Below are 27,299 nucleotides of genomic sequence, written 5' to 3'. Positions count from 1 at the left end.
TCCAACTCTGCTATTCTATGATTCTATGATTCTTCCTTTCTTTGATATGGACTGCTGAGAGGCTGGGACCAAGGTCTGGAGCTCAAAGGTCATGAGAGGCAGAGGAGCGGTTATTGACAAAGAGATGACAACGAGGGTCCAACATAACATTGTTTAATTAGACATTATTGCAGAAAGTGGGCAGCAGTAACAGAGGTAAAAAAAATGCTCTCAGAACAGGATTTTGAAAAGCAACACGCACATATTATTAGGCTACTATGTAAGTCCTTTGGCTAACAAAATACACCTCAGACAGACAGAGGGACTTCTGGCACTCTCCTCGTGACAGTCTGTGGGTTAATTCTTAATTCTAAATTCTTAATACATCACAAGGCTAATCATAAGACTACCTGGAAACTTTGGAAGATGCTGTCTGCAACGGGAGTTCAATTGCCCCAAGTAGAATTGACAACTCAGTCATGTCGACCAAAGTTTCAAAGTTGTTTGAATTTCTGTTGGTTAGTAAGGTTGGCTGATCCAAAAAACAAAGAAACAAAACTTTAATTGTTTATACACTTCCCTTGGTGTTTTTTTTTTTTGAAACTTTTAAAAGGAAGGGCTATGTTGATCTTCCCACATTCCAGTCATTCTTAAGACTTAATCCCTCCCTGATTCCGTTTCATGCTTCTGCCACTTTTCTATTGCTTTTCCCCTGTGTGGATTCTCTGATGCAATTTAAGGCTCATGCTGTGACTGAAACTTATTCCACACTGAGAGCATTTGTAGGGCTTCTCCCCCGTGTGAACCCTTTGATGCGATTTAAGATTCATGCTGTGGCTGAAACGCTTCCCGCATTCTGTGCATTCGTAGGGCTTCTCCCCCGTGTGAACTCTTTGATGCGACTTAAGGTTCATGCTGTGGCTGAAACGTTTCCCGCATTCTGTGCACTGATAGGGCTTCTCCCCTGTGTGGACCCTGTGATGAGATTTAAGGTTCATACTGTGACTGAAACTCTTCCCACATTCTGAGCATTGATAGGGCTTCTCCCCTGTGTGGATTCTAAGATGGGATTTGAGGTTCATGCTATGACTGAAACTTTTCCCACACTCTGAGCATTCGTAGGGCTTCTCCCCTGTGTGGATTCTCTGATGAGATTTAAGGTTTCCGTTATTACTGAAGCTGTTCCCACACTCTGAGCATTTATAGGGCTTCTCTCCTGTATAGATTCTTTGACGTTTGGTAAAGTAGAGGTGCGGACTGAAGCTTCTTCCACACTCAGGTGATTTCAACGGTTCCTTCCTGTTGTAAATGATATTCTTGTTTCCTTCAAGGCATTCTCCCAGCATGGGCATTTCACGGAAGTCAGGTCCTTCAGGAGGAAAGGATCTAATCCCCCACTTCAGATCTCCTTCAGTTTTCCTTCTCTGCTCTTCATCCTCTTTGATGATCTCCCTTCCATCAGCTGAAGGAATCAAAAGAGAATTCTGATCAGAGAAGATGAAATCCTCAAATCAGGGAATAAACCCAGTGCATTGCAGTTTTGAATAATATCAAAGCCAGCTTTAATAATAATAATAATAATAATAATAATAATAATGGTGTAAAATTTTGGCAGGAATGGACTATACAGACAGACACAATACAGCTGCAAAAATAATTCACCAACAACTGGCCATCAAATTCAACCTTATCAAACAACCTACACCATACTATACACACTCACCCGAAACAATCTTGGAAAATGCAGATCATATAATATACTGGGACAGAACAATTCATACTGACAAAACAATACCTTGCAACTGGCCAGACATAATGGCCAAAGACAAAAAAGAAAAGCACACATACCTCATAGACATAGCAATACCGAATAACAAAAATGTTGTTGAAAAGGATGAGGAAAAGAGAGGAAAATATATACCACTGGCCATAGAAGGCAAAGAACTATGGCAACAGGAAAATGTCACAATTATTCTGTTAGACACATCAGTCACTGGCATCACATAAAAAAACCCTATGCAGAAAACCTTCAGAAACAGGGCCTACCAAAATACATCCACACCAACATCCAGAAAGCAGTCATACTTAAAACATGCTCAATTGTCAGGAAATCCCTGAATCTGTAAAAGACAGCATGACTTGGCAATGCCCATCATGTCCGTTTAGAAAAAAATGCCATGAGCGGGAAAGAGATAATAATCATAATAATAATAATCATAATAATAATCATAATCATATCTTCCTGTAACCCTTTAAAAAGATACCACCTTCCCAAAGGCAGGGAGGGTATTAAGATTCCAAGGGAACTGGAGTTCCAAAATAGTGAGAGGAGGTGGGGTGGGAGAAAGAAAAAAAGGAAAATTGGGCGGAGGATATGTATGAAACAATACCAGATGTTTGTTGCCGGTTTACATCCCAGTAATTATTTACATTTAAACTTAAAAAGAGCCATCCTGGATCAGAGCAAGAGTCCTTCCAGTCCAGCATTCTGTTCACAGGCAGGACACGCGTGCAACAGCACCCTCCCACCCATGTTCCCCAGCCTGTCCTGAATCTCCCACCCATCAGCTTCATGGGATGACCCTGTTGGGTTCTAGTATTATGGGAGAGGAAGAAAATTATCCCCCTCTCCACATTCTCCGCAACATGCATGATTTTGTACACCTCTTATCATGTCTCCCCTTAGCCTTCTTTTTTCCAAGCTAAACAATCCCAGTTGATGTAACCTTTCCTCATAGGGGAGATGCTCCAGCCCCTTCATCATTTTAGTTGTCCTTTCCTGCACTTTTTCCAGCTATATAATATCCTTTTTTAGGTGTGGTGACCAGAACTGTACATAGTATTCTCCGAAAGGGACAACTAGATAGTCTGTGGGAAAGTATTACATGTACGGTGCCTCAAATATAAAAATAGCCTCGGATGATCAGTAGAGCTGACAACCGGCGTGGCATATGTAGCTTGGGACACTTTGCATGCCTAAGCCCACAGGTTTGATTTCTAGCATCTCCAGATGAAGGTTCTTCAGCAACACATTTGGAGACATTGGTCTTCAGTACCTGATATTCAGCAGGTAATACACCACTCTATTTCTGACAGGAAACACTCTTATTCCAGTTGTCCCTCCAACGATTCCCTGGTGGTTTCTCCAACAGATCTCTCAAAAGGGTGACATTTTGACCCTCAGGTCCTCTGGGAAGAATCTACTTCAGTCAGGCTGACAACCATTACCCAGAGGACCTTCTCTTCTGCTGCTCCCAGACTGTGGAATGGCCGGCCGGAGGAGACTCGTCAACTTAACAGTCTTTTAGCATTCAAGAAAGCTATCAAGACTGATCTCTTCTAACAGGCCTATACAGTAGAATTTTAGGATACTTTTAAGATGCTTTTAGGACGCTTTTAGGATGTTTTAACAGTATATGCTATGTTTTTAATCAATATTTTATGTATTTTATGATTGCTGTTGTTCGCCGACTCGATCCAGTCGGAGAGCCGGGTTAGAAAGATGATATTATTATTATTATTATTATTATTATTATTATTATTATTATTATTATTATTATTTTATATAGCACCATCAATGTACATGGTGCTGTACAGAGTAAAACAGTAAATAGCAAGACCCTGCCGCATAGGCTTACAATCTAATAAAATCATAGTAAAACAATAAGGAGGGGAAGAGAATGCAAACAGGCACAGGGGAGGGTAAAACTAACAGTATAAAGTCTGCACAACATCAAGTTTTAAAAGCTTTAGGAAAAAGAAAAGTTTTTAGTTGAGCTTTAAAAGCTGCGATTGAACTTGTAGTTCTCAAATGTTCTGGAAGAGCGTTCCATTATTATTATTATTATTATTATTATTATTATTATTATTCTGTGTTTTTTATCTTTTTGTATTTTTTCCTTCTTTCTGTATCGTGTTTGTAAGTTGGTGTTGTTTTGAAATAAAATTTAAACTAAAAAAAAGAAAGAGTCACATTTTGCCAGGAGGAACGTCCACCAGAAGAATGCACAGCCCGATACGCGTGATAAATGATCCCACCAAATTTAAGCAAATACCTCCTGATCTCTCCCGTTCCATGGTACCCTCGACACGTGGATGTTCTCCTCCTTCCTGCCAGGAGTGGTGGTCAGATCTTGGAATCAGAAGCCCTTTTAAAGAGGACAGCAATAGAGAAATCATTTTGGGCAGTTCCAACTATAACAAAAGATACAGAGCGTCAAAAACAGCCTCCCCAACAGTCCCTAAAGCTCAACGGAAGGATGGCATGAGGCTGGTAACTCCTGCACGTAGGAATGGAGAAGGAAGGTTGATGGCTTGGGAGAAGAAGCATCCTTCAGTCTGCTTCTCAGCTACATCATCGATAAATGAAGGACAGTCTGGGACAAATGGCCTCTCTAGAACAAAGTTGAATCATACGTCTCCATGGATAGTCTGAGTCCATCGACAGTGGCTATTAAAAAGGCCATCAGGGAAGAGTTGCGGAGAATCCACAAATCTGCCAGCTCTGTTATGGGTTTATCCAGGGTAGCCATGTCCGCCCACTGCAGCAAAACCAGTAAAGAGCCTTGTAGCACTGATTCTGGCCTGCTTGTATTGGCTGCCTATGTGTTTCCGAGCCCAATTCAAGGTGCTGGTTTTAACCTATAAAGCCTTACACGGCTTGGGACCACAATACCTGATGGAACACCTCTCTCGACATGAACCTACCCATATACATCGCTCAACATCTAAGGTCCTCCTCCAAGTGCCTACTCCAAGGGAAGCTCGGGGGATGGGAACAATGGAGAGGGACTTTTCACAGAATCATAGAATAGCAGAGTTGGAAGGGGCCTATAAGGCCATTGAGTCCAACCCCCTGCTCAATGCAGGAATCCACCCTAAAGCATCCCTGACAGATGGTTGTCCAGCTGCCTCTTGAATGCCTCTAGTGTGGGAGAGCCCACAACCTCCCTAGGTAACTGATTCCATTGTCATACTGCTCAAACAGTCAAGACGTTTTTCCTGATGTCCAGCTGGAATCTGGCTTCCTTTAACTTCAGCCCATTATTCCGTGTCCTGCACTCTGGGAGGATCGAGAAGAGATCCTGGCCCTCCTCTTTGTGACAGCCTTTTAAGTGTTTGAAGAGTGCTATCATGTCTCCCTTCAATCTTCTCTTCTCCAGGCGAAACATGCCCAGTTCTTTCAGTCTCTCTTCATAGGGCTTTGTTTCCAGACCCCTGATCATCCTGGTTGCCCTCCAATTATGGAGGACAACCAGTTATGGACAACCAATTATGGAGGGCATTCAGTGGTGGCCCTCCAATTATGGAATGATCTCCCCGATGAGGCTCGCCTGGCACCAACATTGTTATCTTTTCGGCACCAGGTCAAGACTTTTCTCTTCTCCCAGGCATATAACAGCATATAACAACATATGCTAAGTTTGTTTGTTTTTAATGGACCCCAGAACCGTTGTTGTTTAATGGATACTGCTGTTTTATACTGTTGTTTTATATTATGATGGTTTAAAACTTTGTAAACTTTTTAATGTTTACTGTTTTTAACTTCTGTAAACAGCCCAGAGAGCTTTGGCTATGGGGCGGTATATAAATGTAATAAATAAATAAATTCAGGACTCTCCCTTTTATTCTCGCGTAAGCTTTCGTGGACAGGCATTTCAGGTTGAGGTTAACCCTCCGTGTATCATCTGATGAGGTGGACGGTGTCCACAAAAGCTTATGCAGGAATAAATGTGTTAGTCTTTATGGTGCCACAAGACTCTTCTTCTTTTTGTCTTTATGGTTTTATGTACACGGCCTTGCGGGCTCCAGCTGGAATAGCAATGAATACATTTTCGAATAATTGGATTTCCCAGGAACACAGACCAGCCATTTTTATTCTCATCCCCTTTGAAGCCCTTTGTCAAGGTACAAGAAACTGCAGCAGTTCCTGCTTTCAGGATCCATCAACCGAAGGAAAGACGAAACCTTACCTAATGGGGCCATATTCCCACAGATTTCCTCCATCACTCCCCTGTGCAAGGCTCTCTGGCCTGGATCCAGCAGAGCCCACTCCTCCTCTCTGGGATACCCAGCCACCTTCTCAAAGGCCATCGGATTCTGAAAGAAGACGACATTTCATCCTAGCAGAGAATGTAACAACCCAAGAAGACAGTAACAGGATCCAAAGCTTCTTTGGTCATGTGCAAAAGCTTCTTGGCTGCACAGCTTTGACTGAAGCAAAGACAGGGGTTTTTTCCCCACCCATGTCAGGAAGGTTTGCAGTGGAAAACCCCAACCATAGGAACATCAGATACTTACATTCTTATACTGAGTCAGACCCTTGGTCCATCTACCTCTGAATTGTCAATACTGACTGGCAGCAAGGTGGGTGCTCTACCACTGACCTATAGTCCCTTTCCCTATGACCCCTCCCTCATCTCAAGACTGAGATGTTGTTGGTGGGTGGTTCTTCTGGCCGGATGATGGGTGTTCAACCTGTTCTGGATGGGGTTGCACTTCCCCTGAAGGAGCAGGTTCGTAGCTTGGGGGTTCTCCTAGAACCATCTCTGTCACTTGAGGCCCAGGTGGCCTTGGTGGCACGGAGTGGCTTCTACCAATTCGGTTTGGTGGTCCAGCTACGCCCCTATCTGGACAAGGATAACCTAGCTTCAGTCATCCATGCTCTGGTAACCTCCAAATTAGGTTACTGCAATGTCTTCTACGTGGGGCAGCCTTTGATGACAGTTCGGAAGCTGAAGCTTGTGCAAAAAGCAGTGGCCAGATTGATAACTGGAACTAGAAGGTTCGAACACATAGCACTGATTCTGGCCCGCTTGCATTGGCTGCCTATACGTTTCCAAGCCCAATTCAAGGTGCTGGTTTTAACCTACAAAGCCTTACATGGCTTGGGACCACAATACCTGACCTGACGGAACACCTCTCCCGACATGAAACTACCCGTACACTGCGCTCAACATCTAAGGTCCTCCTCTGATTGCCTACTCTGAGGGAAGCTCAGAGGATGGCAACAAGGGAGAGGGCCTTTTCAGTGGTGGCCCCTGTGGCGTTACACCCCACAAGTCAATTCCCAAAGGTATGTCTGCTGTTTGTAAGTCTGTGGTTTGTAGAATGTTGGTCTGAGTGGGCGGAGTTAGAATGTCTTGGGAGTGGGGAGGAGTGATATATAAGGGAATGACTGAGGGGATTGTGAGTTCTGTTCTGTTCTAGTTCTTGGCAGATGTTCTTTCCAGGGAGACTTGTTAGGTACTCTTAGAGTCTGTAGTGCTCTCTGTATTTATGGTACTTAAGTTCTGGGAAATTTGAGAGTCAGTGTAGTGAGTGGTGTCTTTAGAGTGTGGTGTGCACGTAGTGGAAGTATATTAATCAATACTGAGAATAAAGAAAGTTCAAGAGTGATTGTGTGAGAAAAAGGAAAGTGCGAATGTGAGAGTGACAGGATTGTATGGAAGGTTTCAAAAAGGGGTTTAAATGTTGTTATTTAAATCAAAGCTTATGAACTTTTAAAAATAAATTTTGATTGCTTGTTTTAAAACTACCACAAAAATCCCACGTGTCTGTTTGGCATTTATCATCTTAAGTTTACATCATTCAGCACCCACTCTGACAATCATTCACCTCAGCAGATATAACTCACAGCGCCTTATTATATATATTAAATCCTTCTCCATTTTAAACCCCTTTCTCCACATAGTTTGGAGGAAGGTGGGCTTTATCCCTTGCCTCAAGCGTATCAAGTGTTGGTGCTTGGCTTGAGCAGGGAGTAGCCTCAGCCAGGTCTGTTGTTCAGAGCCTGCGTTGCCCCATAATAAGTGGTGGCAGACGGGAGGTCTGGTGTTCAGGGCCTGTGTCGTGGCAGCCCCCCAATTATGGAGTGATGTCCCCAATGAGGCTTGCCTGGAGCCAACATTGTTATCTTTTAGGTGCCAGATCAAGACTTTTCTCTTCTCCCAGGCATTTAACAGCATTTAACAACATATTCTAAAAAAATTTTTTAATGGACCCCAGAGCTGTTGTTGTTTAAATGGATATTGTTGTTTTATACTCTTTTTATATTCTTGATGGTTTACTATTTTGTATACTTTTAATGTTCACTCTTTGTAAACCGCCCAGAGAGCTTCGGCTATGGGGGTGGTATATAAATGTCATAAATAAATAAATTATGATCCCTCTTTCACCTGTCCTGGCTTCACAGCAACCGTGTCTAATCCACTGGCAAGAGAAGAAGGCCTAGAAGGAGCCCCCAGTCCCATTCCTCTCTCTCTGGATGCCGTTCCAATACCTGCAAGGAAGACCAAGAAGGCGGGAAGAGATGTTATACTTGATACACGTCTTGCAGTTTAGTTCCATGAGTGAAATCAAGATTTCTACATGTTGCTTTTGGGCTTCATTCGAAGTGTTGGTTCATATTTATACAACATCTTAATCTATTGAAACAAAACTCCCTTTTAAATATGTTAGAGAATCATAGAATAGTAGATTTGGAAGGGACCTATAAAGCCATAGAGTGCAGGAATCCACCTTAAAGCATACCTGACAGATGGCTGTCCAGCCGCCTCTTGAAGGCCTCTAGTGTGGAATAGCCCTCCACCTTCCTAGGTCACTGGTTCCATTGTCATACTGCTCTAACAGTCAGGAAGCTTTTTCTGATGTCCAGCCAGAATCTGGCTTCCTGTAACTTCAGCCCCTGATTCCATCTCCTGCACTCTGGGAGGATCGAGAAGAGATCCTGGCCCTCCTCTGTGTGACAACCTTCCAAGTATTTGAAGAGTGCTATCATGTCTCCCCTCAATCTTCTCTTCTCCAGGCTAAACATGCCCAGTTCTTTCAGTCTCTCCTCATAGGGTTAGTGGGCATGTTTAAACCGTGGTTATATAGCCACCGTGGTTAACAATGCTTCACATGACACGCTAAGTCATGCTTCACATAAAATAATAGAATAGTAGAGTTGGAAGGGGCCTACAAGGCCATCGAGTCCAACCCCCTGCTCAATGCAGGAATCCACCCTAAAGCATCCCTGACAGAGGGTTGTCCAGCTGCCTCTTGAAGGCCTCTAGTGTGGGAGTACCCACCACCTCCCTAGGTAACTGGTTCCATTGTCTTACTGCTTTAACAGTCAGGAAGTTTTTCCTGATGTCCAGCCGGAATCTGGCTTCGTGTAACTTGAGCCCATTATTCCGTGTCCTGCACCCTGGGAGAATCGAGAAGAGATCCTGGCCGTCTTCTGTGTGATGACCTTTCAAGTATTTGAAGAGTGCTATCATGTCTCCACTGAATCTCCTCCTCACACACCAGCTCAAGGGGAATAGAAAAGCAGCGGATGGACCTCAGGTATAACTGAGAGAGGGAGACAGTATTGAAAGATGACCCACTCATCCTTACCCAGTAAGATGGGGCCTCCACCACCTTCGTGCATGATCCCTCTGAAGGGCGGCATTTGTGTGGTGTCCGATGGAGCCTTCTGTGCCTCAGGGAAGTCTGTGGCCACCTGGGCTACCATCCCCTGCACCTGTAAAAGAGTGAGGAGTCCATGCAAGGAAGGGGGAAAAGGTATTAGGTAAAGCAGCCTTCCCCAATCCTGACTCAGGCAACTTCTTCCCCAAACCTTAACCCATCCACAGGCGTTCACATAGGGATTTGTGGGGTGGGCCTAATAAGGAAAGGAAAGGAGTAGAACGAGACATTTTAAACTCCCTTCTAAAACAACTGGGAGGCGAGGGAGAATTTCCCAGAGCGTGGAATTTCTATCGCTAGCACAGCCATTTTGGTGTCCACAACCGCTAATCTGAGCTGGGTTGTCTGAGCTGGGAGTTGGAGGTACTGCATTGCAGTGGTTCCGCTCCTACTTGGATGGCCGATTCCAGAAGGTGGTGCTGGGGGATTATTGCTCTGTGCCGTGGCTCCTAATCCATGGGGGTTCCACAGGGCTCTATCTTATCCCCTATGCTGTTTAACATATATATGAAGCCGCTGGGGGAGGTTATCTGGAGATGTGAACTGAGGTGTCATCAATATGCGGATGATACCCAGCTCTACCTTTCCTTTTCATCAAACCCAGGTGAGGCAGTGACTGTTCTGAACCAGTGCCTGGGCACGGTAATGGACTGGATGAGGGCTAACAAACTGAGACTCAATCCAGACAAGACGGAGGTACTGTTAGCGGGTGGTTCATCTGTCCGGCGAGGTGATGTTTGCCCTGTCCTGGACGGGGTTGCACTCTCCCTAAAGGATCGGGTCCGTAGTTTGGGGGTGCTCTTGGATCCAGAACTGTCACTTGAGGCACAGGTGAACTCAGTGGCAAAGAGCACCTTTTATCAGCTTAGGCTGATATACCAACTGCGCCCTTATCTGGACAGTGATAGCCTAGCTACAGTTATCCATGCTCTGATAACCTCTCGTTTGGATTACTGCAATGCGTTATACATGGGGCTGCCTTTGAAAACGGTCCGGAAGCTTCAACTGGTACAAAACAGGGCAGCCCATTTACTAACAGGGACTGGCTGGCGAGATCACATTACGCCAGTCCTTTTACAAATTCATTGGCTGCCAGTCCAGGTCCGGGCCCGATTCAAAGTGCTGGTATTGACATTTAAAGCCCTAAACGGTTTGGGGCCAGGTTATCTGAAGGAACGCCTCCTCCCATATGTACCTACCCGGACCTTAAGATCATCTACAGGGGCCCTTCTCCATGAGCCCCTGCCAAAGGAAGTGAGGCAGGTGGCTACTAGGAGGAGGGCTTTCTCCGCTGTGGCACCCCGGTTGTGGAAGGAGCTCCCCAGAGAGGTCCGCCTGGCGCCTACACTGTACTGCTTTCGTCGCCAGCTGAAGACCTTTTTATTCACTCAGTATTTTAACACCTAATTTTAACTCAAATTTAAATTATACTGTTTTAACTCTGTATTTTAACCTTATATCAATTGTGCTGCGTGGTTTTATCCTGGTTGTGCTTTTTATATTGTATTTTGTATTTGTATTTTTAACTTGTTGGTTGTTTTATGATGGTTTTAATTTTTGTGAACCGCCCAGAGAGCTTCGGCTATTGGGCGGTATAAAAATGTAATAAATAAAATAAAATAAATAAATCCTGCTCAGCTGCGATGAGTGCGTTGGGGATATTGCAACCTCATCTGCAAGTTACCAGAAGGGGGCAGTGTTGCAATTAGTATATTCATGTGCATTTTGACCACAGCTAGCCTTAGGAACTCTATAGCTAACAGTGTGGTTTCCTGTGATTTTTTTCTTTTGCTCCTCCCTTTGTCCCCCCTTTTCTCTCTCTGACCTTCCACCATCATAGGTGTGTTTGCTCTCTCATTCCTGCCTGTATAATGGAACACTAAAGGGACTGAACAAACTCTTTTTAAAGAATTAGATTGCTGTACCTGCATTGTATATGCAAGAATATTGTGAGTAAGCTGTTTCTCTTTCCTTCACTGAAGAAGAGTGTGGTCACAAGATAGCTTGTGAATGGTAAATGATGGTAAATGCTCATTCTGTTTTACTTTTCTGTTTTTTTCTGCTGATTGTCTTTCTAACAGGAAAGACAATCATGACTAAATAATCCCATCAGTCTGTATCGCTGGGAAGGAAGGATCCCTTCCTTCCTGGGAACTTCACAACCCCTGTTCAGTTGTCTTGCCCTGGGAAGGCCTACTCTACCCATTCAGAAACAACGGCTGTGTTCAGAAGACACCTTAAACCACGGCTTCAACCATGGTGAATAAAGCAAAAAGCCTTATTTGCTGCGGATAAAGCATGGTTTAAGGTGTCTTAGAATCATAGAATCATAGAATAGCAGTGTTGGAAGGGGCCTACAAGGCCATCGAGTCCAACCCCCTGCTCAGTGCAGGAATCCACCCTAAAGTATCCCTGACAGGTGGTTGTCCAGCTGCCTCTTGAAGGCCTCTAGTGTGGGAGAGCCCACAACTTCCCGTCTTAACACGGCCAATGACTCACTCCTTCCTAGGGTCAAATCCCGAAAAAGATGAGCTATTGATGGGGATTTTTTGTTGAAAACATCTGGCCCTTCCTGAGACCAGGGGGCTATCTTCCCAAAATCCCACACTTTCAGGTTTATGGGGCAATCTGGCCTCCATTCCACTCACCAGCCTGCACCCTGCCCTCTGCCCAGGCGGACAATCAAACAATTAGAAGTCGCCATCTGCCGGGAACGCCCCCCGGACTGGCTCCAGAGTGAGGACCGACCAGTGGAAGAGCTGGGCTGCCCTCATTTTGGCTGGAAAAGTCAGGGTAACTCCCTGACTTTTTAGCCGTACATCTTTGGCACTTTGCCCCCGGGGCGGCTTCGAATCTGCGGCTGCTTCATTTAACCAACACCACGCAGATTCGGAGCAACCCCGGGGCAAAGAAGACGTCAAGACAGCCCCAAGGACAAAACGCACTCACCTGCTCTTCATCCACCTGGCTGAGAAGGAAGCGTTCTGCCAGGGACACCGCCTGGGAGCTGGTCTCCGGCTCGTACTCCCTGACCCAGTTCTCCATCGCTGGGGGCAAGACTTTCAGGAACTGTTCCAGGACCACCAGGTCCAGGATCTGAGCTTTCGTGTGCTTTTGAGGCTTCAACCACTGGTGGCAAAGTTGGTGGATTCGGCTGCAAACCTCTCGGGGGCCCTCAGACTCCTGGTAGCAGAACGTCCTGAAGCGCTTGTGCTGTTCCGCGCAGCTCGTGTTGCTCCCACCCACAATCGTCTGCACCGTTCTTTCCCAGAATTCCCCGCTGCTCCGCGCCTCCGTAGCATCAAGGCTTCTTCCTGGTAGCTCTTCCATCTTCCCTCTGCTTTCAATGTCTTTGTTCCGTAGCCAATTTCTTTCTTACGGCGAATGGGGTGGGTGGGCAAGTATTGGGCCAGAACGATGGTGCTCTCAAGGCCGGAAGATATTTGGAAAGGAAAAGCAGGTGTTTGTGCGCAGCACCCGGGTTTCTCTCTGTAAGAAAGGCAGTCGAAGGTCAAGGAGAAGCAAAGGTGGATCCCTTCATCGCAGCCGCACAGAACAAAAACCTACATCAGGTTGAGAATCACAACGCAACAGCACCTGGTCCACATCCAACGTCTCTTAGAACACCCTTCCTGACTCTAGTACCTTCCAGACATTTTGGGCTACAAGTCCCAGAATTCCTGACCGTTGGCCATGCTGGCTAAGGCCGGTGGGAGCTGAAGTCCAAAACATTGGGAAGGAGTGTGACAAAACAATATTTTGGCCCTTCCTCAACCATAAGGGTGTAGCCAGTTGTGGTGTAGCGGCTAAAGTGTTGGACTGGGAGTCGGGAGATCCGGGTTCTAGTCCCCACTCAGCCATGGAAACCCACTGGATGACTTTGGGCCAGTCGCAGACTCTCAGCCCAACCCACCTCACAGGGTTGTTGTTGTGAGGATAACATGGAGAGGAGGAGGAGGGTTATGTATGGTGCCTTGGGTTTCTTGGAGGAAAAATGGTGGGATATAAATGCAATCTTTGGACAATCCTGAGACCGCGGGAAGAATCAGGTTTTCCCAGGGATTATTTATCCCTGGGAAAACCCATGCTTGTCCCTAGGAGTCTTGGATGCACAGGGACTCAGCCATGACCAGCCCGTATTTTGGGGCTGCTGTAGAAACAGCCTTTGTATGTTATTGTTTATATGTGTATATTTAAGTGTTTGGTTCAGGTTAGGATTTGCTGTGGCCAATTCCGGCAGACCTATCCAGTGAAATTTTAGCATGTTTTAAGGATGTTTTAAAGATGTTTTAATCATGTGTTGTATGTTTTTAATCACTTTTTAACGTGTATTTTATATCATGTTTTTATACTGTTTGTTTTGTATTATTTATTTATTTATTTATTTATTACATTTTTATACCGCCCAATAGCCGAAGCTCTCTGGGCGGTTCACAAAAATTAAAACCATAATAAAACAACCAACAGGTTAAAAGCACAAATACAAAATACAGTATAAAAAGCACAACCAGGATAAAAACCACGCAGCAAAATTGATATAAAATTAAAATACAGAGTTAGAACAGTAAAATTTAAATTTAAGTTAAAATTAAGTGTTAAAATACTGAGAGAATAAAAAGGTCTTTGAATGGTTTAAATTTTCGTGAACCACCTAAGGGCACTTCGGTTGTTGGGCGGTATAAAAATGCAATAAATAATAATAATAATAATAATAATAATAATAATAATAATAATTCTTTTCTTTTCCGGAAATGGTAAGTAAGTGGGAGGGGGAAGTTAGAAAAGTAAGCAGCGTCTGATTGGTTGGTTGATTTGAATGGCAAGAGAGACAGTTGTAAGAGACAGTTGTGAAGTTTTTGGCAGTTAGAGAGAGTTAGTGAATGAGTGAGGGTAGCCATGAGTGGAGTTTTGTAGAAGCTTGTTTCAGGATAGTATTAGGAAAGTAGAGCCAGTGTGGTGCAGTGGTTAGAATGTCTTCAATTGGGAGAAACCCATAGAGTTGATAGGCATCAGGACTGGATTTTCACCGCACGTTCCTATGCATGCTCAAGATTTGGGCTAGTAGCCATGGGTAGCCTTCTCCTCAAGAAATTTATCCCACCCCCTTTTAAAGCCATCCAGATTGGCGGCCAACACTTCATCTTGTGGTAGTGAGTTCCATAATTTAACTACGTGCTGTGTGAAGGAGTCCTTCCTTTTATTTGTCCTGGGTCTCCCACCAATCAGTTTCATGGGATGACCCCATTGGGTTCTAGTATTTTGAGAAAGGGAGAAAAATGTCTCCCTATCTTCATTCTCTATACCGTACAGGGTTGTTGTTGTGAAGATAACATGGAGAGGATGGGGATTATGTACGCCGCCTTGGGTTCCTTGGAGGATAAAAAGGCGGGATATAAATGCAATAATAAATTAATTAATAAATAATAAAAGTAAGGTTATAGGATTTGGAGGTGGATGTAGTATTCCCTGGGAGGTTGAGGGAGGTAAAGGTATGTGGATAAAGTAGAACAAACTTACAAGTGTCTTTTAAAATCTTTTCCTATATGAATAAACTTCATTCTTATTTTGTTTTATCTGCTCTGTCACAGGTGTTACTTCAGGTGGACAATATACACACACACTCACACACTCGGGCCAGATCTCCACCAAGCAGGATATGACACTTTGAAAATGGTTTTAGGGAGTGTGTCCTGGGCATCAACAGTTTTAAAGCATTAGTGAAGATCCTACCCCATGCACAAAGGTTTCGTATTCCCTCGTTCTTTTAGAGCAGTGGTTCTCAACCTGGGGCACTCCAGATGTGTTGGACTGCATCTCCCAGAATGCCCCAGCCAGCAGAGCTGGCTGGGGCATTCTGGGAGTTGTAGTCCAACACATCTGGAGCGCCCCAGGTTGAGAAAGGCTGTTTTAGAGGATAATAAAGAATAGGGTGGTGGCAGTGAAGGAGAGGTTTAAAATAGATGCCACAGCTTGGAGAAAGTTAAGAACGGAAGTGTCATGCTGGATCAGACCAAGGGTCCACCTAGTCCAGCACTCTGTTCACACAGTGGCCAACCAGACATCGGCCAGGGATGAACAAGCAGGACATGGTGCAACAGCACCCTCCCACCCATGTTCCCCAGCAACTGGTGCACACAGGCTTATCGCCTCAAATGCTGGAGGTAGCACACAACCATCAGAGCTAGTAGCCATGGAAAGCCTTCTCCTCCAGGAATTTATCCAACCCCCTTTTAAAGCCATCCAAATGGGTGGCCATCATGACATCGGTAGTGAGTTCCATAATTTAACTGTGTTGTGTGAAGAAGTCCTTCCTTTTATTTGTCCTGGATCTCCCACCCATCAGCTTCATGGGATGACCCCATTGGGTTCTAGTATTTTGAGAGAGGGAGAAGAATGTCTTCCTATCCACATTCTCCACACCATGCATGATTTTGTACACCTCTATCATGTCTCCCCTTAGCCTCCTGTTTTCCAAGCTAAACAATCCCAGTTGATGTAACCTTTCCTCATAGGGGAGATGCTCCAGCCCCTTAATCATTTTAGTTGCCCTTTTCTGCCCTTTTCCTAGCTCTATAATATCCATTTTTTTGGTGTGGTGACCAGAACTGTACACAGTACTCTAAGTGTGGTCGCACCATAGATTTGTATAAGGGCAGTACAATACTGGCCGTTTTATTCTCAATTCCTTCCTTCTTTACAGCGACCGCACACTGGGTGGACATTTTCATCGAGCTGTTCACCACGATCCCAAGTTGCTAAAGGATCATAGAGTTGGACGGCACCTTGGAGATCATCTTCTTCAACCACCTGCTTGAGGGCCACCAAGTGGGGTGACTTGAAAAGGGGGTTGGATAAACTCCTGGAGGCAAAGCCTATCCATAGCTCCTAGCCCTGATGGTTATGTGCTACCTCCAGTATTCGAGGCAGTAAGCCTGTGTGCATCAGTTGCTGGGGAACATGGGTGGGAGGGTGCTGTTGCACCATGTCCTGCTTGTGGGTCCTTGGCTGACAACTGGTTGACCACTGTGTGAACAGAATGCTGCACTAGATGGACCCTTGGTCTGACCCAGGAGGGCTCTTCTGATTAGGGTGACCATATGAAAAGGAGGACTGGGCTCCTGTATCTTTAACAGTTGTATAGACAAGGAAATTTGAGCAGGTGTCATTTGTATATATGGAGAACCTGGTGAAAATTCCTCTTCATCACAACAGTTAAAGTGCAGGAGCTATACTGAAGTGACCAGATTTAAAAGAGGGCAGGGCACCTGCAGCTTTAACTGTTGTGATGAAGAGGAAATTTCAGCAGGTTCTCCATATATACAAATGACACCTGCTGAAATTCCTTTTTCAATACAACTGTTAAAGATACAGGAGCCCTGTCCTCCTTTTCATATGGTCACCCTACTTCTGATGCTCTTAAATGGCTGTTCACCACCTTGATGACATTTTGACAAATAAGGTGGTATATAAAGGTTAATAATAAATAAATAAATAAATAAAGGGACCGTGCAACTGCAAAATCCCTGTCAGACGGCTGTCTAGCCTCTGTTTAACAAAAGAGAAACTCTTCCACTGCTAAACAGCCCAAATCTGCCTACTTCCATTCTCTATCCATTCGTTCTAGTCTTACGCTCGTAAGTGACAGAGAATAGTTCTGCTCTGTCTTCTGTAACTTTTGTAAACCGCCCAGAGAGTTTTGGCTGTGGGGCGGTATAAAAACGTAATAAATAAATAAATAAATAAATCTCCATGGCAGCCTTTCAGATATTTGAAGATTGCTATCACGTCTCCCCTCAATCTTCTCTCTTCTTTCTCTGTTTCTCCTGCGGAAATACCTCTCTAAGCCTAAAAACACCAGATGGATCCTCTCTCCTTCAACACACTGTACAAATGAAAATTGGTTTGAAACCGGTTTCAGTAGGTAAAATCCACCTTAAGTCCTATTTAAGAGTAGACCCATTGAAACAAATGGGGGTTACGTTAGTCACGACAAATGTAAGTCTCATTCATTTCAGTGAGTCTAATCTTTGTAGGGCTTTCATTGGATTTTACCCAGTGTATCGAGATTCACAGGGCGGGGTCTTGAGTTCTGCCCCTAGGAATAGTTAGGGTGACCATACGAGAAGAAGGACAGGGCTTCTGTATCTTTAACAGTTGTGTAGAAAGGGAATTTCAGCAGGCGTCATTTGCATGCATGCAGCACCTGGCGAAATTCCCCCTTCATCACCACAGTTAAAGCTGAAGGAGCCCTGTCCTCTTTAGTACCTGTATAGCTTCTGCAGCTTTAACTGTGGTGATGAAGGGGGAATTTCACCAGGTGCTGCATGCATGCAAATGACACCTGCTGAAATTCTCCCTTCAATACAACTGTTAAAGATACAGGAGCCCTGTCCTCCTTTTCATATGGTCACCCTAGGAATATTGATATTTATTTATTTTATTTATACCCTGCTTTTCTACCCAAACGAATTAGCTCTCAAGGCAGCTTACAGAACTAACACATTCAAATATGACAAAAACGTAACCATCACGGGAATAAGGTATTGTTACAAACAGCGCACAACTCTCCACACTGACTTAAGAGGCTAAAGGCCTTCTTAAATAAAGTGTTCTCTGCCTCTCAGCAGAAAAACCAAAAGAGAGAGAGAGAGCCAAGCTAGCCTAGAGTGACCATATGAAAAGGAGGACAGGGCTCCTGCATCTTTAACAACTGTATTAAAAAGGGAATTTCAGTAGGTGTCATTTGTATGCATGCAACACTTGGTGAAATCCCCTCTTCATTACAACAGTTAAAGCTGCAGGAGCCCTGCCCTCCTGACCAGATACAAAAGAGGGCAGGGCTCTTGCAACTTTAACTGTTGTGACGAAGAGGGGATTTCACCAGGTTCCCCATATATACAAATGACACCTGCTGAAATTCCCTTTTCTACCCAACTGTTAAAGATACAGGCACCCTGTCCTCCTTTTCATAGGGTCACCCTAATGCTAGCCTCCCTTGGAAGGGAGCTGCACACCTGGCGAGCAACCACTTACAAGGCCCTGTCTTAAGATTGCCACCAGACATGCCTCTGAAGGCAGCCATCTCGAAAGAAGAACCTCTCCAAAAGTTCTTAAGATATACTGGTCAGGCCTTCCTGAATTCACCAAGAGGCGAATAAGAAGTTCCCCGAGGTCAGTAAAATGAGTACCCAGTTAGCTGGGGGAAAGGAAATAACGGCCGGGGAAGGCAACGGCAAACCACCCTGCTATAAGGCGTGCCAAGAAAACGCCAGCGTCCCTCCAAGAGTCAGTAATGACTCAGTGCTTGCACGAGAGGTTCCTTTCCTTTCTTCCTTTGTGGATGTAGTGCTGGGACCCTGCATGAAGGGGTCAGATACAAAATGCATTTCTCACAGGGGTGAAAGGGGGGGAGGGCTCTCTCTTTCTCTTCCCTGACACCCTATCAGTGGCTGGCTGCCCCTCTGCCTTTCACTTCCATTTATGGTCTCCATCTGGGCCCTTCCACAAACATCTTCTCTTCTACCCATGCCTTGGGTCCCACTCCAGGATTAGGATGACCCTATGGAAAGGAGGACAGGGCGGAATTTCCACAGGTGTCATTTGTGTGCATGCAGCCCCTGGTGAAATCCCCTCTTCGTCACAACCGTTAAAGCTGCAGGGTGTATACTAGAGTGACCAGATTCAAAGGAGGGCAGGGCTCCTGCAGCTTTCATGGTTGTGATAAAGAGGATGATCAGGGGTCCCTATTAAGAGAGACTGAAACAATTGGGCATGTTTAGCCTGGAGAAGAGGAGATTGAGGGGAGACATGAGAGCACTCTTCAAATACTTAAAAGGTTGTCACACACAGGAGGGCCAGGATCTCTTCTCGATCCTCCTAGAGTGCAGGACATGGAATAACGGACTCAAGTTACAGGAAGCCAGATTCCAGCTGGACATCAGGAAAAACTTCCTGACTGTTAGAGCAGTACGACAATGGAACCAGTGACCTAGGAAGGTTGTGGGCTCTCCCACGCTATAGGCCTTCAAGAGGCAGCTGGACAACCTTCTGTCAGGTATGCTTTAGGGTATCCCTGCATTGAGAAGGGGGTTGGACTTGATGGCCTTATAGGCCCCTTCCAACTCTACTATTCTATGAGTCTATGATTCTATAAGAGGGCATTACACCAGGTGCTGCATGCATACAAATGACCCCTGCTGAAATCTCCTTTTCTATGCCACTGCTACAGGAGCCCTGCCTTCCTTTTCATAGGGTGACCACATGAAAAGGAGGACAGGGCTCCTGTATCTTTAACAGCGGTATTGAAAGGGAAATTTCAGCAGGGGTCATTTGTATATATGGAGAACCTGGTGAAATTCCCTCTTCATCACAACAGTTAAAGCTGCAGGAGCCCTGCCCTCTTTTAAATCTGGTCACTCTAGTACAGCTCCTGCAACTTTAAGTGCTGTGATGAAGAGGGAATTTCACCAGGTTCTCCATATATAGAAATGACACCTGCTGAAATTCCCTTTTCTATGCAACTATTAAAGATACAGGAGCCCTGTCCTCCTTTTCATAGGGTCACCCCAGCCATCTTACCCCTTCACCAAGACACACTTCACACTCACGCAATCTCCTCGAAGGCCACACGCAAGGAAACAGCTGTATACTGGATCAGGTCATTGGTCATCTATCTCAGTATTTTTGACGCTGACTTGCAGAGCAATGGGTCTCCAGGGCTTCAGCCAGGCGGTTTTCCTGCGACCTTTCTGCTTGCAAGCCTGTGCTGTACCACTGAGCTCTGTCCCCTCCCCCAAAACCTACTTTTCCATGGGGAGGAAGCAAGGAAGGATTTGGGATGTTCCCATTCAAAGTCCTCCCCACCTACCCCAGGAATCAGGATGCTCTCAATTTAACTTTGAGATTGAATGTCCCAAGGAAATACAGAGGGCCTCTTTTACCCTTATCTTTTTTTACCCCTGCAAGGGAAAATGCATGCATAACAATGAACTTTACACTGGAATGAAACCTCACTCCGGATTCACTCAAAGAGATTCCTCCTGTCTTTTGTCCCCAAAATGTGTTCCCCCCCTCTCTCAACCCCCCCCCCTCCGCAAGCATTCCTTTGCCCCTGAAATTCTTGTCTTTCTCCTGAAGGGCTTTCTCTTCACATGGGGGTCAACCAGATCATAGAATCATAGAATCGATGATTCTTGAATGCCTCTAGTGTGGGAGAGCCCACAACCTCCCTAGGTAGCTTGGGGTAGCTCCCAACGGGATTTCCATTGCCCCAATTCAAAAATGTCCCCCACCGGGACCAATACATCTCCCCCCTCCACTATTTTAGCCTGGTTAATTTATTTATTTTTTATCTATGATCACATTTATATCCTGCCTTTCTTAAGAACCTAACAAGTATCCTGCTGGTTCAGACCAAGGGTTCATTTAGTCCAGCACTCTGTTCACACAGTGGCCAACCAGCCATCTACACACCAAGCAGGACATGGTGCAACAGCACCCTCCCACCCATGTTCCCCAGCAACTGGTGCACACGGGCTTATTGCCTCGAATACTGGAGATAGCACACAACCATCAGGGCTCGTAGCCTTTGCCTCCAGGAATTTATCCAACCCTCTTTTAAAGCCATCCAAATGGGTGGCCATCACTACATCTTGTGGTAGTGAGTTCCATAATTTAACAATGCGCTGTGTGAATCATAGAATCATAAAATAACAGAGTTGGAAGGGTCCTACAAGGCCATTGAGTCCAACCCCCTGCTCAACACAGGAATCTACCCTAAAGCATCCCTGACAGATGGTTGTCCAGCTGCCTCTTGAAGGCCTCTAGTGTGGGAGAGCCCACAACCTCCCTAGGTCACTGGTTCCATTGTTGTACTGCTCTAACAGTCAGGCAGTTTTTCCTGATGTCCAACTGGAATCTGGCTTCCTGTAATTTGAGCCCATTATTCCGTGTCCTGCACTCTGGGAGAATCGAGAAGAGATCCTGGCTTTCCTCTGTGTGACAACCTTTTAAGTATTTAAAAGGTTAAGTATTTAAAAGGTTGCAATGCACTCTACGTAGGGCTGCCTTTGAAGATGGTTCGGAAGCTGCAGCTCTTGCAAAATGCAGCAGCCAGATTGATTTCGGGAACCAGAAGGTTCGACCATATAACACCTGCTCTGGTCCGCTTGCACTGGCTGCCTGTATGTTTCCGAGCCCAATTCAAGGTGCTGGTTTTGACCTATAAAGCCTTACATGGCTTGGGACCACAATACCTGATGGAACGCCTCTCCCGACGTGAATACACACGGTCCCTATGTTCAACATCTAAGATCCTTCTCCGTGTGCCTACTCTGGGAGAGGCTCGGAGTGTGGCAACAAGGGACAGGGCCTTTTCAGTGGTGGCCCCCAGACTATGGAATGATCTCCCTGACAAGGCTCGCCTGGCACCAACGCTGCTATCTTTCCGGCGCCAGGTTAAGACTTTCCTCTTTGCCCAGGCATATGGTGGCAAATCTTAGTCACCCACATGTTCAGTTTTTTTAATGGTTTTAATGCTTTATAGAATCATAGACTCATAGAATAACAGAGTTGGAAGGTGCCTACAAGGCCATCAAGACCAACCCCCTGCTCAATGCAGGAATACACTCTAAAGCATCCCTGACAGATGGTTGTCCAGCTGCCTCTTGAAGGCCTCTAGTGTGGGAGAGGCCACAACCTCACCAGGCAACTGATTCCATTGTCGTACTGCTCTAACAGTCAGGAAGTTTTTCCTGATGTCCAGCTGGAATCTGGCTTCCTTTAACTTGAGCCCGTTATTCCGTGTCCTGCACTCTGGGAGGATCGAGAAGTGTATATATTCTGTGTTTTAGAATTTTAAATTTTGTATACTCATTATCTTAATTTTAGAATTTCTGTAAACCGCCCAGAAAACCCTGGCTATGGGAGTGGTATATAAGTGCAATAAATAAATAAATAAATAAATAGTATCATGTCTCCCCTCAATCTTCTCTTCTCCAGGTTAAACATGCCCAGTTCTTTCAGTCTCTCTTCATAGGGAGTACTCCCTCTTATTTGTCCTGGATCTCCCACAAATCAGCTTCCTGGGATGACCCCATTGGGTTCTAGTATTTATTTATTACATTTATATACCACCCCATAGCCGAAGTGTTTTGAGAGAGGGAGGCGTGGTACCCCCAGGGAACCCAAGGCGGCATACATAATCCTCCTCCTCCTCTCCATTTTATCCTCACAACCACAGCCCTGTGAGGTAGGCTGGGCTGAGAGTCTGAGACTGGCCCAAAGTCACCCAGTGAGCTTCTTCCATGGCCGAGTGGAGACTAGAACCCAGGTCTCCCGACTTCGCAGTCCAACACTCTAACCCAGAGCTTTCCAAACTGTGTGTCACGACACGTTAGTGTGTCGGCTGCAGTGTGTAGGTGTGTCGCGCGAACGTATTGCAATTCATGTACGTCTCCGTATCTCTTATAAGGGGTTAGTTTAACCTCCGGTTTGCTAGTAAAACTGAATTACTGTGTCGCGAAATGATGCATGTCTAAAAAGTGTGTCACCAACATGAAGAGTTTGGAAAGCTCTACTCTAACCACTACACCACACCAGCAGACCTCATCTTTCTAGTTGGATCTAGAGAAGTGGGTCATACTTTGGGTGATGTTATAGGTGGAAAGAAGACCCCGGATGAGGGTGCTGTGGAGGAACTCTGCCCATAGGGGCAGGGGGACCCCACACATTCTACCTCCTGTTGGGGTGAAACTGAGGAAGAGGAGGGACCTTCCCTCTTCACCTCAGTGATGCCTTCCTGCCTTTGGTACCCATTCACTGGCTGGGTTTATTTCTTTTATTTTCTCTTTTATTTATTACTTTTCTATACCACCCAACAGCTGAAGCTCTCTGGCAGGGAGGGTTTCACAACAATTAAGGCCATCAAATCCGACATGATAAAATACAAGATAAAAGTTCAAAACTACAGCAGAATATATATAAAAAAGCCAAAGTAAAACCTCTCAGAAGGGCAAAGATTTAAAATACAGTCAGAGATTTAAAATGGCAGAAATGGAAAGGCTAAAATGCCCTAGGGAAATAAAAACATGTTCATGTGCACATGTACATATGGAGACAGTATTTTTATTATTATGATTTATTTATTGCATTTATATCCTAAGGTCATCCTCAGGGGTCCTTCTCCGTGAGCCCCTGCCAAAGGAAGTGAAGCAGGTGGCTACCAGGAGCAGGGCCTTCTCCGCTGTGGCACCCCAGCTGTGGAATGAGCTCCCTAAGGAGGTTCACTTGGCACCTACACTATATGCCTTTAGACGCCAGGTGAAGACCTTTTTATTCTCCCAGCATTTTAATAGTCTATAAATACATTTTAATTTGGTGTTTTAAATATATAATTTTGCATTGCTGCTGTTTTTATCTGGTTGAGCTTTTATATTGCATTTTATATTATAGTTTTATACTGTTGTTTTATACTTTGAATGTTTTTAATTTTTGTGTACCGCCCAGAGAGCTCCAGCTATTGGGTGGTATAGAAATGCAATGAATAAATAAATAAATAAAATTTCCTGCAGGGAACCCAAATCGGTATACATAATCCCCCTCCTCTCCATTTTATCCTCACAACAACAACTCTGTGAGGTAGGTTGGGCTGAGAGTCTGTGACTGGCTCAAAGTCACCCAGTGGGTTTCCGTGGCTGAGTGGGGACTAGAACTCGGATCTCTCAACTCCCAGTCTGACACTCTAACCACTGCACCACACTGGCTCTCATGCCAATGTGCACCAATTGCTGGGGAACATGGGCAGGACGGTGCTGTTGAAAAAATGTCCTACATATGGGTTCCCCAAGGGCAGCTGGTTGGCCTTTGCATGAACAGAATGCTGGACTAGATGGACACTTAGACCATAGCTAGACCTAAGGTTTATCCCAGGATTGTCCTGGGGTCAAACCTGTCCATCTAAGTGCCACACAGGGCATCCAGCGCTCAGGCAGGCATGAACCCGGGATGATCCTGGGATTATTATTATTATTATTATTATTATTATTATTATTATTATTATTATTATTATTATTAATTTATATAGCACCATCAATGTACATGGTGCTGTACAGATTACACGGTCTAGCTATGGCCTTGGTCTGATTTAGCTAGACCTAAGGTTTATCCTGGGATCATCCCGGGGTCATCCCTGTTCATGTAAATGACACAGAGGATATCCCAGGAGCAGGCAGGGACAACCCCGGGATAAACCTTAGGTCTAGCTAAGGCCCCAGGGTGGCGTAGTGGCTAAAGTGTTGGACTGGGAGTTGGGAGATCCGGGTTCTAGTCTCCACTCAGCCATGGAAGCCTTTGGACCAGTCACAGACTCTCAGCCCAACAAAGCCCTATGAAGAGAGACTGAAAGAACTGGGCATGTTTAGCTTGGAGAAGAGAAGATTGAGGGGGGGACATGAGAGCACTCTTCAATCCTTAAAAGGTTGTCACACAGAGGAGGGCCAGGATCTCTTCTCGATCATCCCAGAGCGCAGGACATGGAATAATGGGCTCAAGTTACAGGAAGCCAGATTCCAGCTGGACATCAGGAAAAACTTCCTGACTGTTAGAGCAGTATGACAATGGAATCAGTTACCTAGGGAGGTTGTGGGCTCTCCCACACTATTTATTTTATTTATTTGTTTATTACATTTCTATACCGCCCAATAGCCGAAGCTCTCTGGGTGGTTCACAAATACTAGGAGCCTTCAAGAGGCAGCTGGACAACCCTCTGTCAGGGATGCTTTAGGGTGGACTCCTGCATTGAGCAGGAGGTTGGACTTGATGGCCTTGTAGGCCCCTTCCAACTCTGCTATTCTATGATTCTATGACCTACCTCACAGGGTTGTTGTTGTTGTGAGAATAAAAATGGAGAGGAGGGTTATGTATACCTTGGAGGACAAAAGGCAACATATAAATGCAATAATAAAATAAAAAAAATAAAATCCAGCATGGCTTTTCTTATGTCTTACAGGGCTAAAATATAAAAACGGTCCCTCAGTACAGAGCGGCTTCCTATGTTGCTATGTTCAAGTCCCTCGGTGCACATAAGGGATCTTGTGGGGTCCCTGTGACTGAGAGATATGGAATAAATTCCTGCAAGGGGAGGTTTGCAATGGCTACTAGTCCTGATGGATATGTGTAGCCTCCAGGATCAGAGGCAGTAAGCTAGAATGCTGGACTGGATGGACCCTTGGCCTGATTCCTGCAAATGAGCAGAGGGATGGACTTGATGGCCTTGTAGGCCCCTTCCAACTCTACTACTCTATGAGTCTATGACCCAGCAGGGCTCTTCTTTTCTTCTTTAAGCTACCTGCCCCTAGGCCTTTTACGGCTTTGAATGTTCAGACCAGCACTTTGAATCGGGCCCGGACCTAGACTGGCAGCCTGTGCATCCGGAAAAGGACTGGCATAATACGATCCGGTTGGCCGGTCCCCGTTCACCATCTTACAGCCTTGTTTTGGGCTGGGTGGTCTTTCCGGACCATTTTTTTTTTCAAAGGCAGCCCCACGTATAACGCATTGCAGCCATCCAACCCAGAGGTTGTCAGCGCATGGATGGCAGCCGCTGGGCTGTCTATGTCCAGATAAGGGCGCCATCGGCGTGTCGGCCGAAGGGGAGAAAAGGTGCGGCGTGCCGCCAGGTCCCTTTGGGCGACAATGCTGGATCCAAGAGCACCCCCAAACTACGAACCCCGAAACCTGCAGCCCCAGGGTTGCATTCCCCACCCACCCTTTCTTTGCACTCACCAGATGCCCTCCTAGGTGGCAGATGCTAGAAGTCATGGGGCGGTGGTGCAAAAATGCAAAGCGACTTTTGCATGAGAAAGTGGGGGTGGGGGTGGGGTGGGGGGTGGGGCGCAGGGGAGGAAGTCGTCCTTTTCTTTCATTCACGGCCTTTTCTTTCTAGGAAGCAGGCCTCCCTCGCTTTAACCCTTGCCTTGCATCCTCTGAACAAAGGATGGGCCACTTTAAACCCTTGGAATGGCAACACTGCCGCTGAGCTGCTCAGTCCTGATTCAGAAGTCAGGATATTTCCATCTTTCTCTCCCCCCAGTGACCACCCCACCACCCGCCTTTGCTGAGCATTCGTCATCACCTGAAATTCCTGCCCTTATCTTCACGGCCTTTGTCAAAAACACACACCCTGGGACGTGTCTCCCTGTTTTAAAAATAAACACTGCCTATTTAGTCATTGCTAGGGTGGACCCTATATATAGAGTGACCCTATGAAAAGGAGGACAGGGCTCCTGTATCTTTAACAGTTGTGTAGAAAAGGGGATTTCAGCTGGTGTCAGTCGTATACGTGCAGCACCTGGTGAAATTCCCTCTTCATCACAACAGTGAAAGCTACACTAGCTGTACTAGGGTGACCCTATGAAAAGGAGGACAGGGCTCCTGTATCTTTAACAGTTGTGTAGAAAAGGGGATTTCAGCTGGTGTCAGTTGTATACGTGCAGCACCTGGTGAAATTCCCTCTTCATCACAACAGTGAAAGCTACACTAGCTGTACTAGGGTGACCCTATGAAAAGGAGGACAGGGCTCCTGTATCTTTAACAGTTGTGTAGAAAAGGGGATTTCAGCTGGTGTCAGTCGTATACGTGCAGCACCTGGTGAAATTCCCTCTTCATCACAACAGTGAAAGCTACACTAGCTGTACTAGGGTGACCCTATGAAAAGGAGGACAGGGCTCCTGTATCTTTAACAGTTGTGTAGAAAAGGGGATTTCAGCTGGTGTCAGTCGTATACGTGCAGCACGTGGTGAAATTCCCTCTTCATCACAACAGTGAAAGCTACACTAGCTGTACTAGGGTGACCCTATGAAAAGGAGGAC

At 45.5% G+C, this 27,299-nt stretch overlaps 1 protein-coding gene across 1 annotated transcript; it reads right to left on the bottom strand.

The window, feature by feature from the left end:
• Positions 1-239: 239 nt before the first annotated feature.
• LOC134396391 (zinc finger protein with KRAB and SCAN domains 7-like) lies at positions 240-26,297 on the bottom strand. Its single transcript, XM_063122873.1, has 7 exons — positions 26,215-26,297; positions 12,382-12,921; positions 9,361-9,487; positions 8,157-8,260; positions 5,952-6,078; positions 4,035-4,127; positions 240-1,441 (listed from the first exon to the last, which is right to left on the bottom strand). Exons 2-7 carry the CDS (start codon positions 12,760-12,762, stop codon positions 678-680), a joined length of 1,596 nt encoding a protein of 531 aa, XP_062978943.1. The 5' UTR covers positions 12,763-12,921; positions 26,215-26,297; the 3' UTR covers positions 240-677.
• Between the last annotated feature and the right edge of the window lie 1,002 nt (positions 26,298-27,299).

Source organism: Elgaria multicarinata, chromosome 3, assembly GCF_023053635.1.
Source record: "Elgaria multicarinata webbii isolate HBS135686 ecotype San Diego chromosome 3, rElgMul1.1.pri, whole genome shotgun sequence".
Taxonomy (NCBI): domain Eukaryota; kingdom Metazoa; phylum Chordata; class Lepidosauria; order Squamata; family Anguidae; genus Elgaria; species Elgaria multicarinata.
The sequence above is the reverse complement of the archived record's forward strand: the minus strand, read 5'-3'. Positions and strand labels throughout refer to the sequence as shown.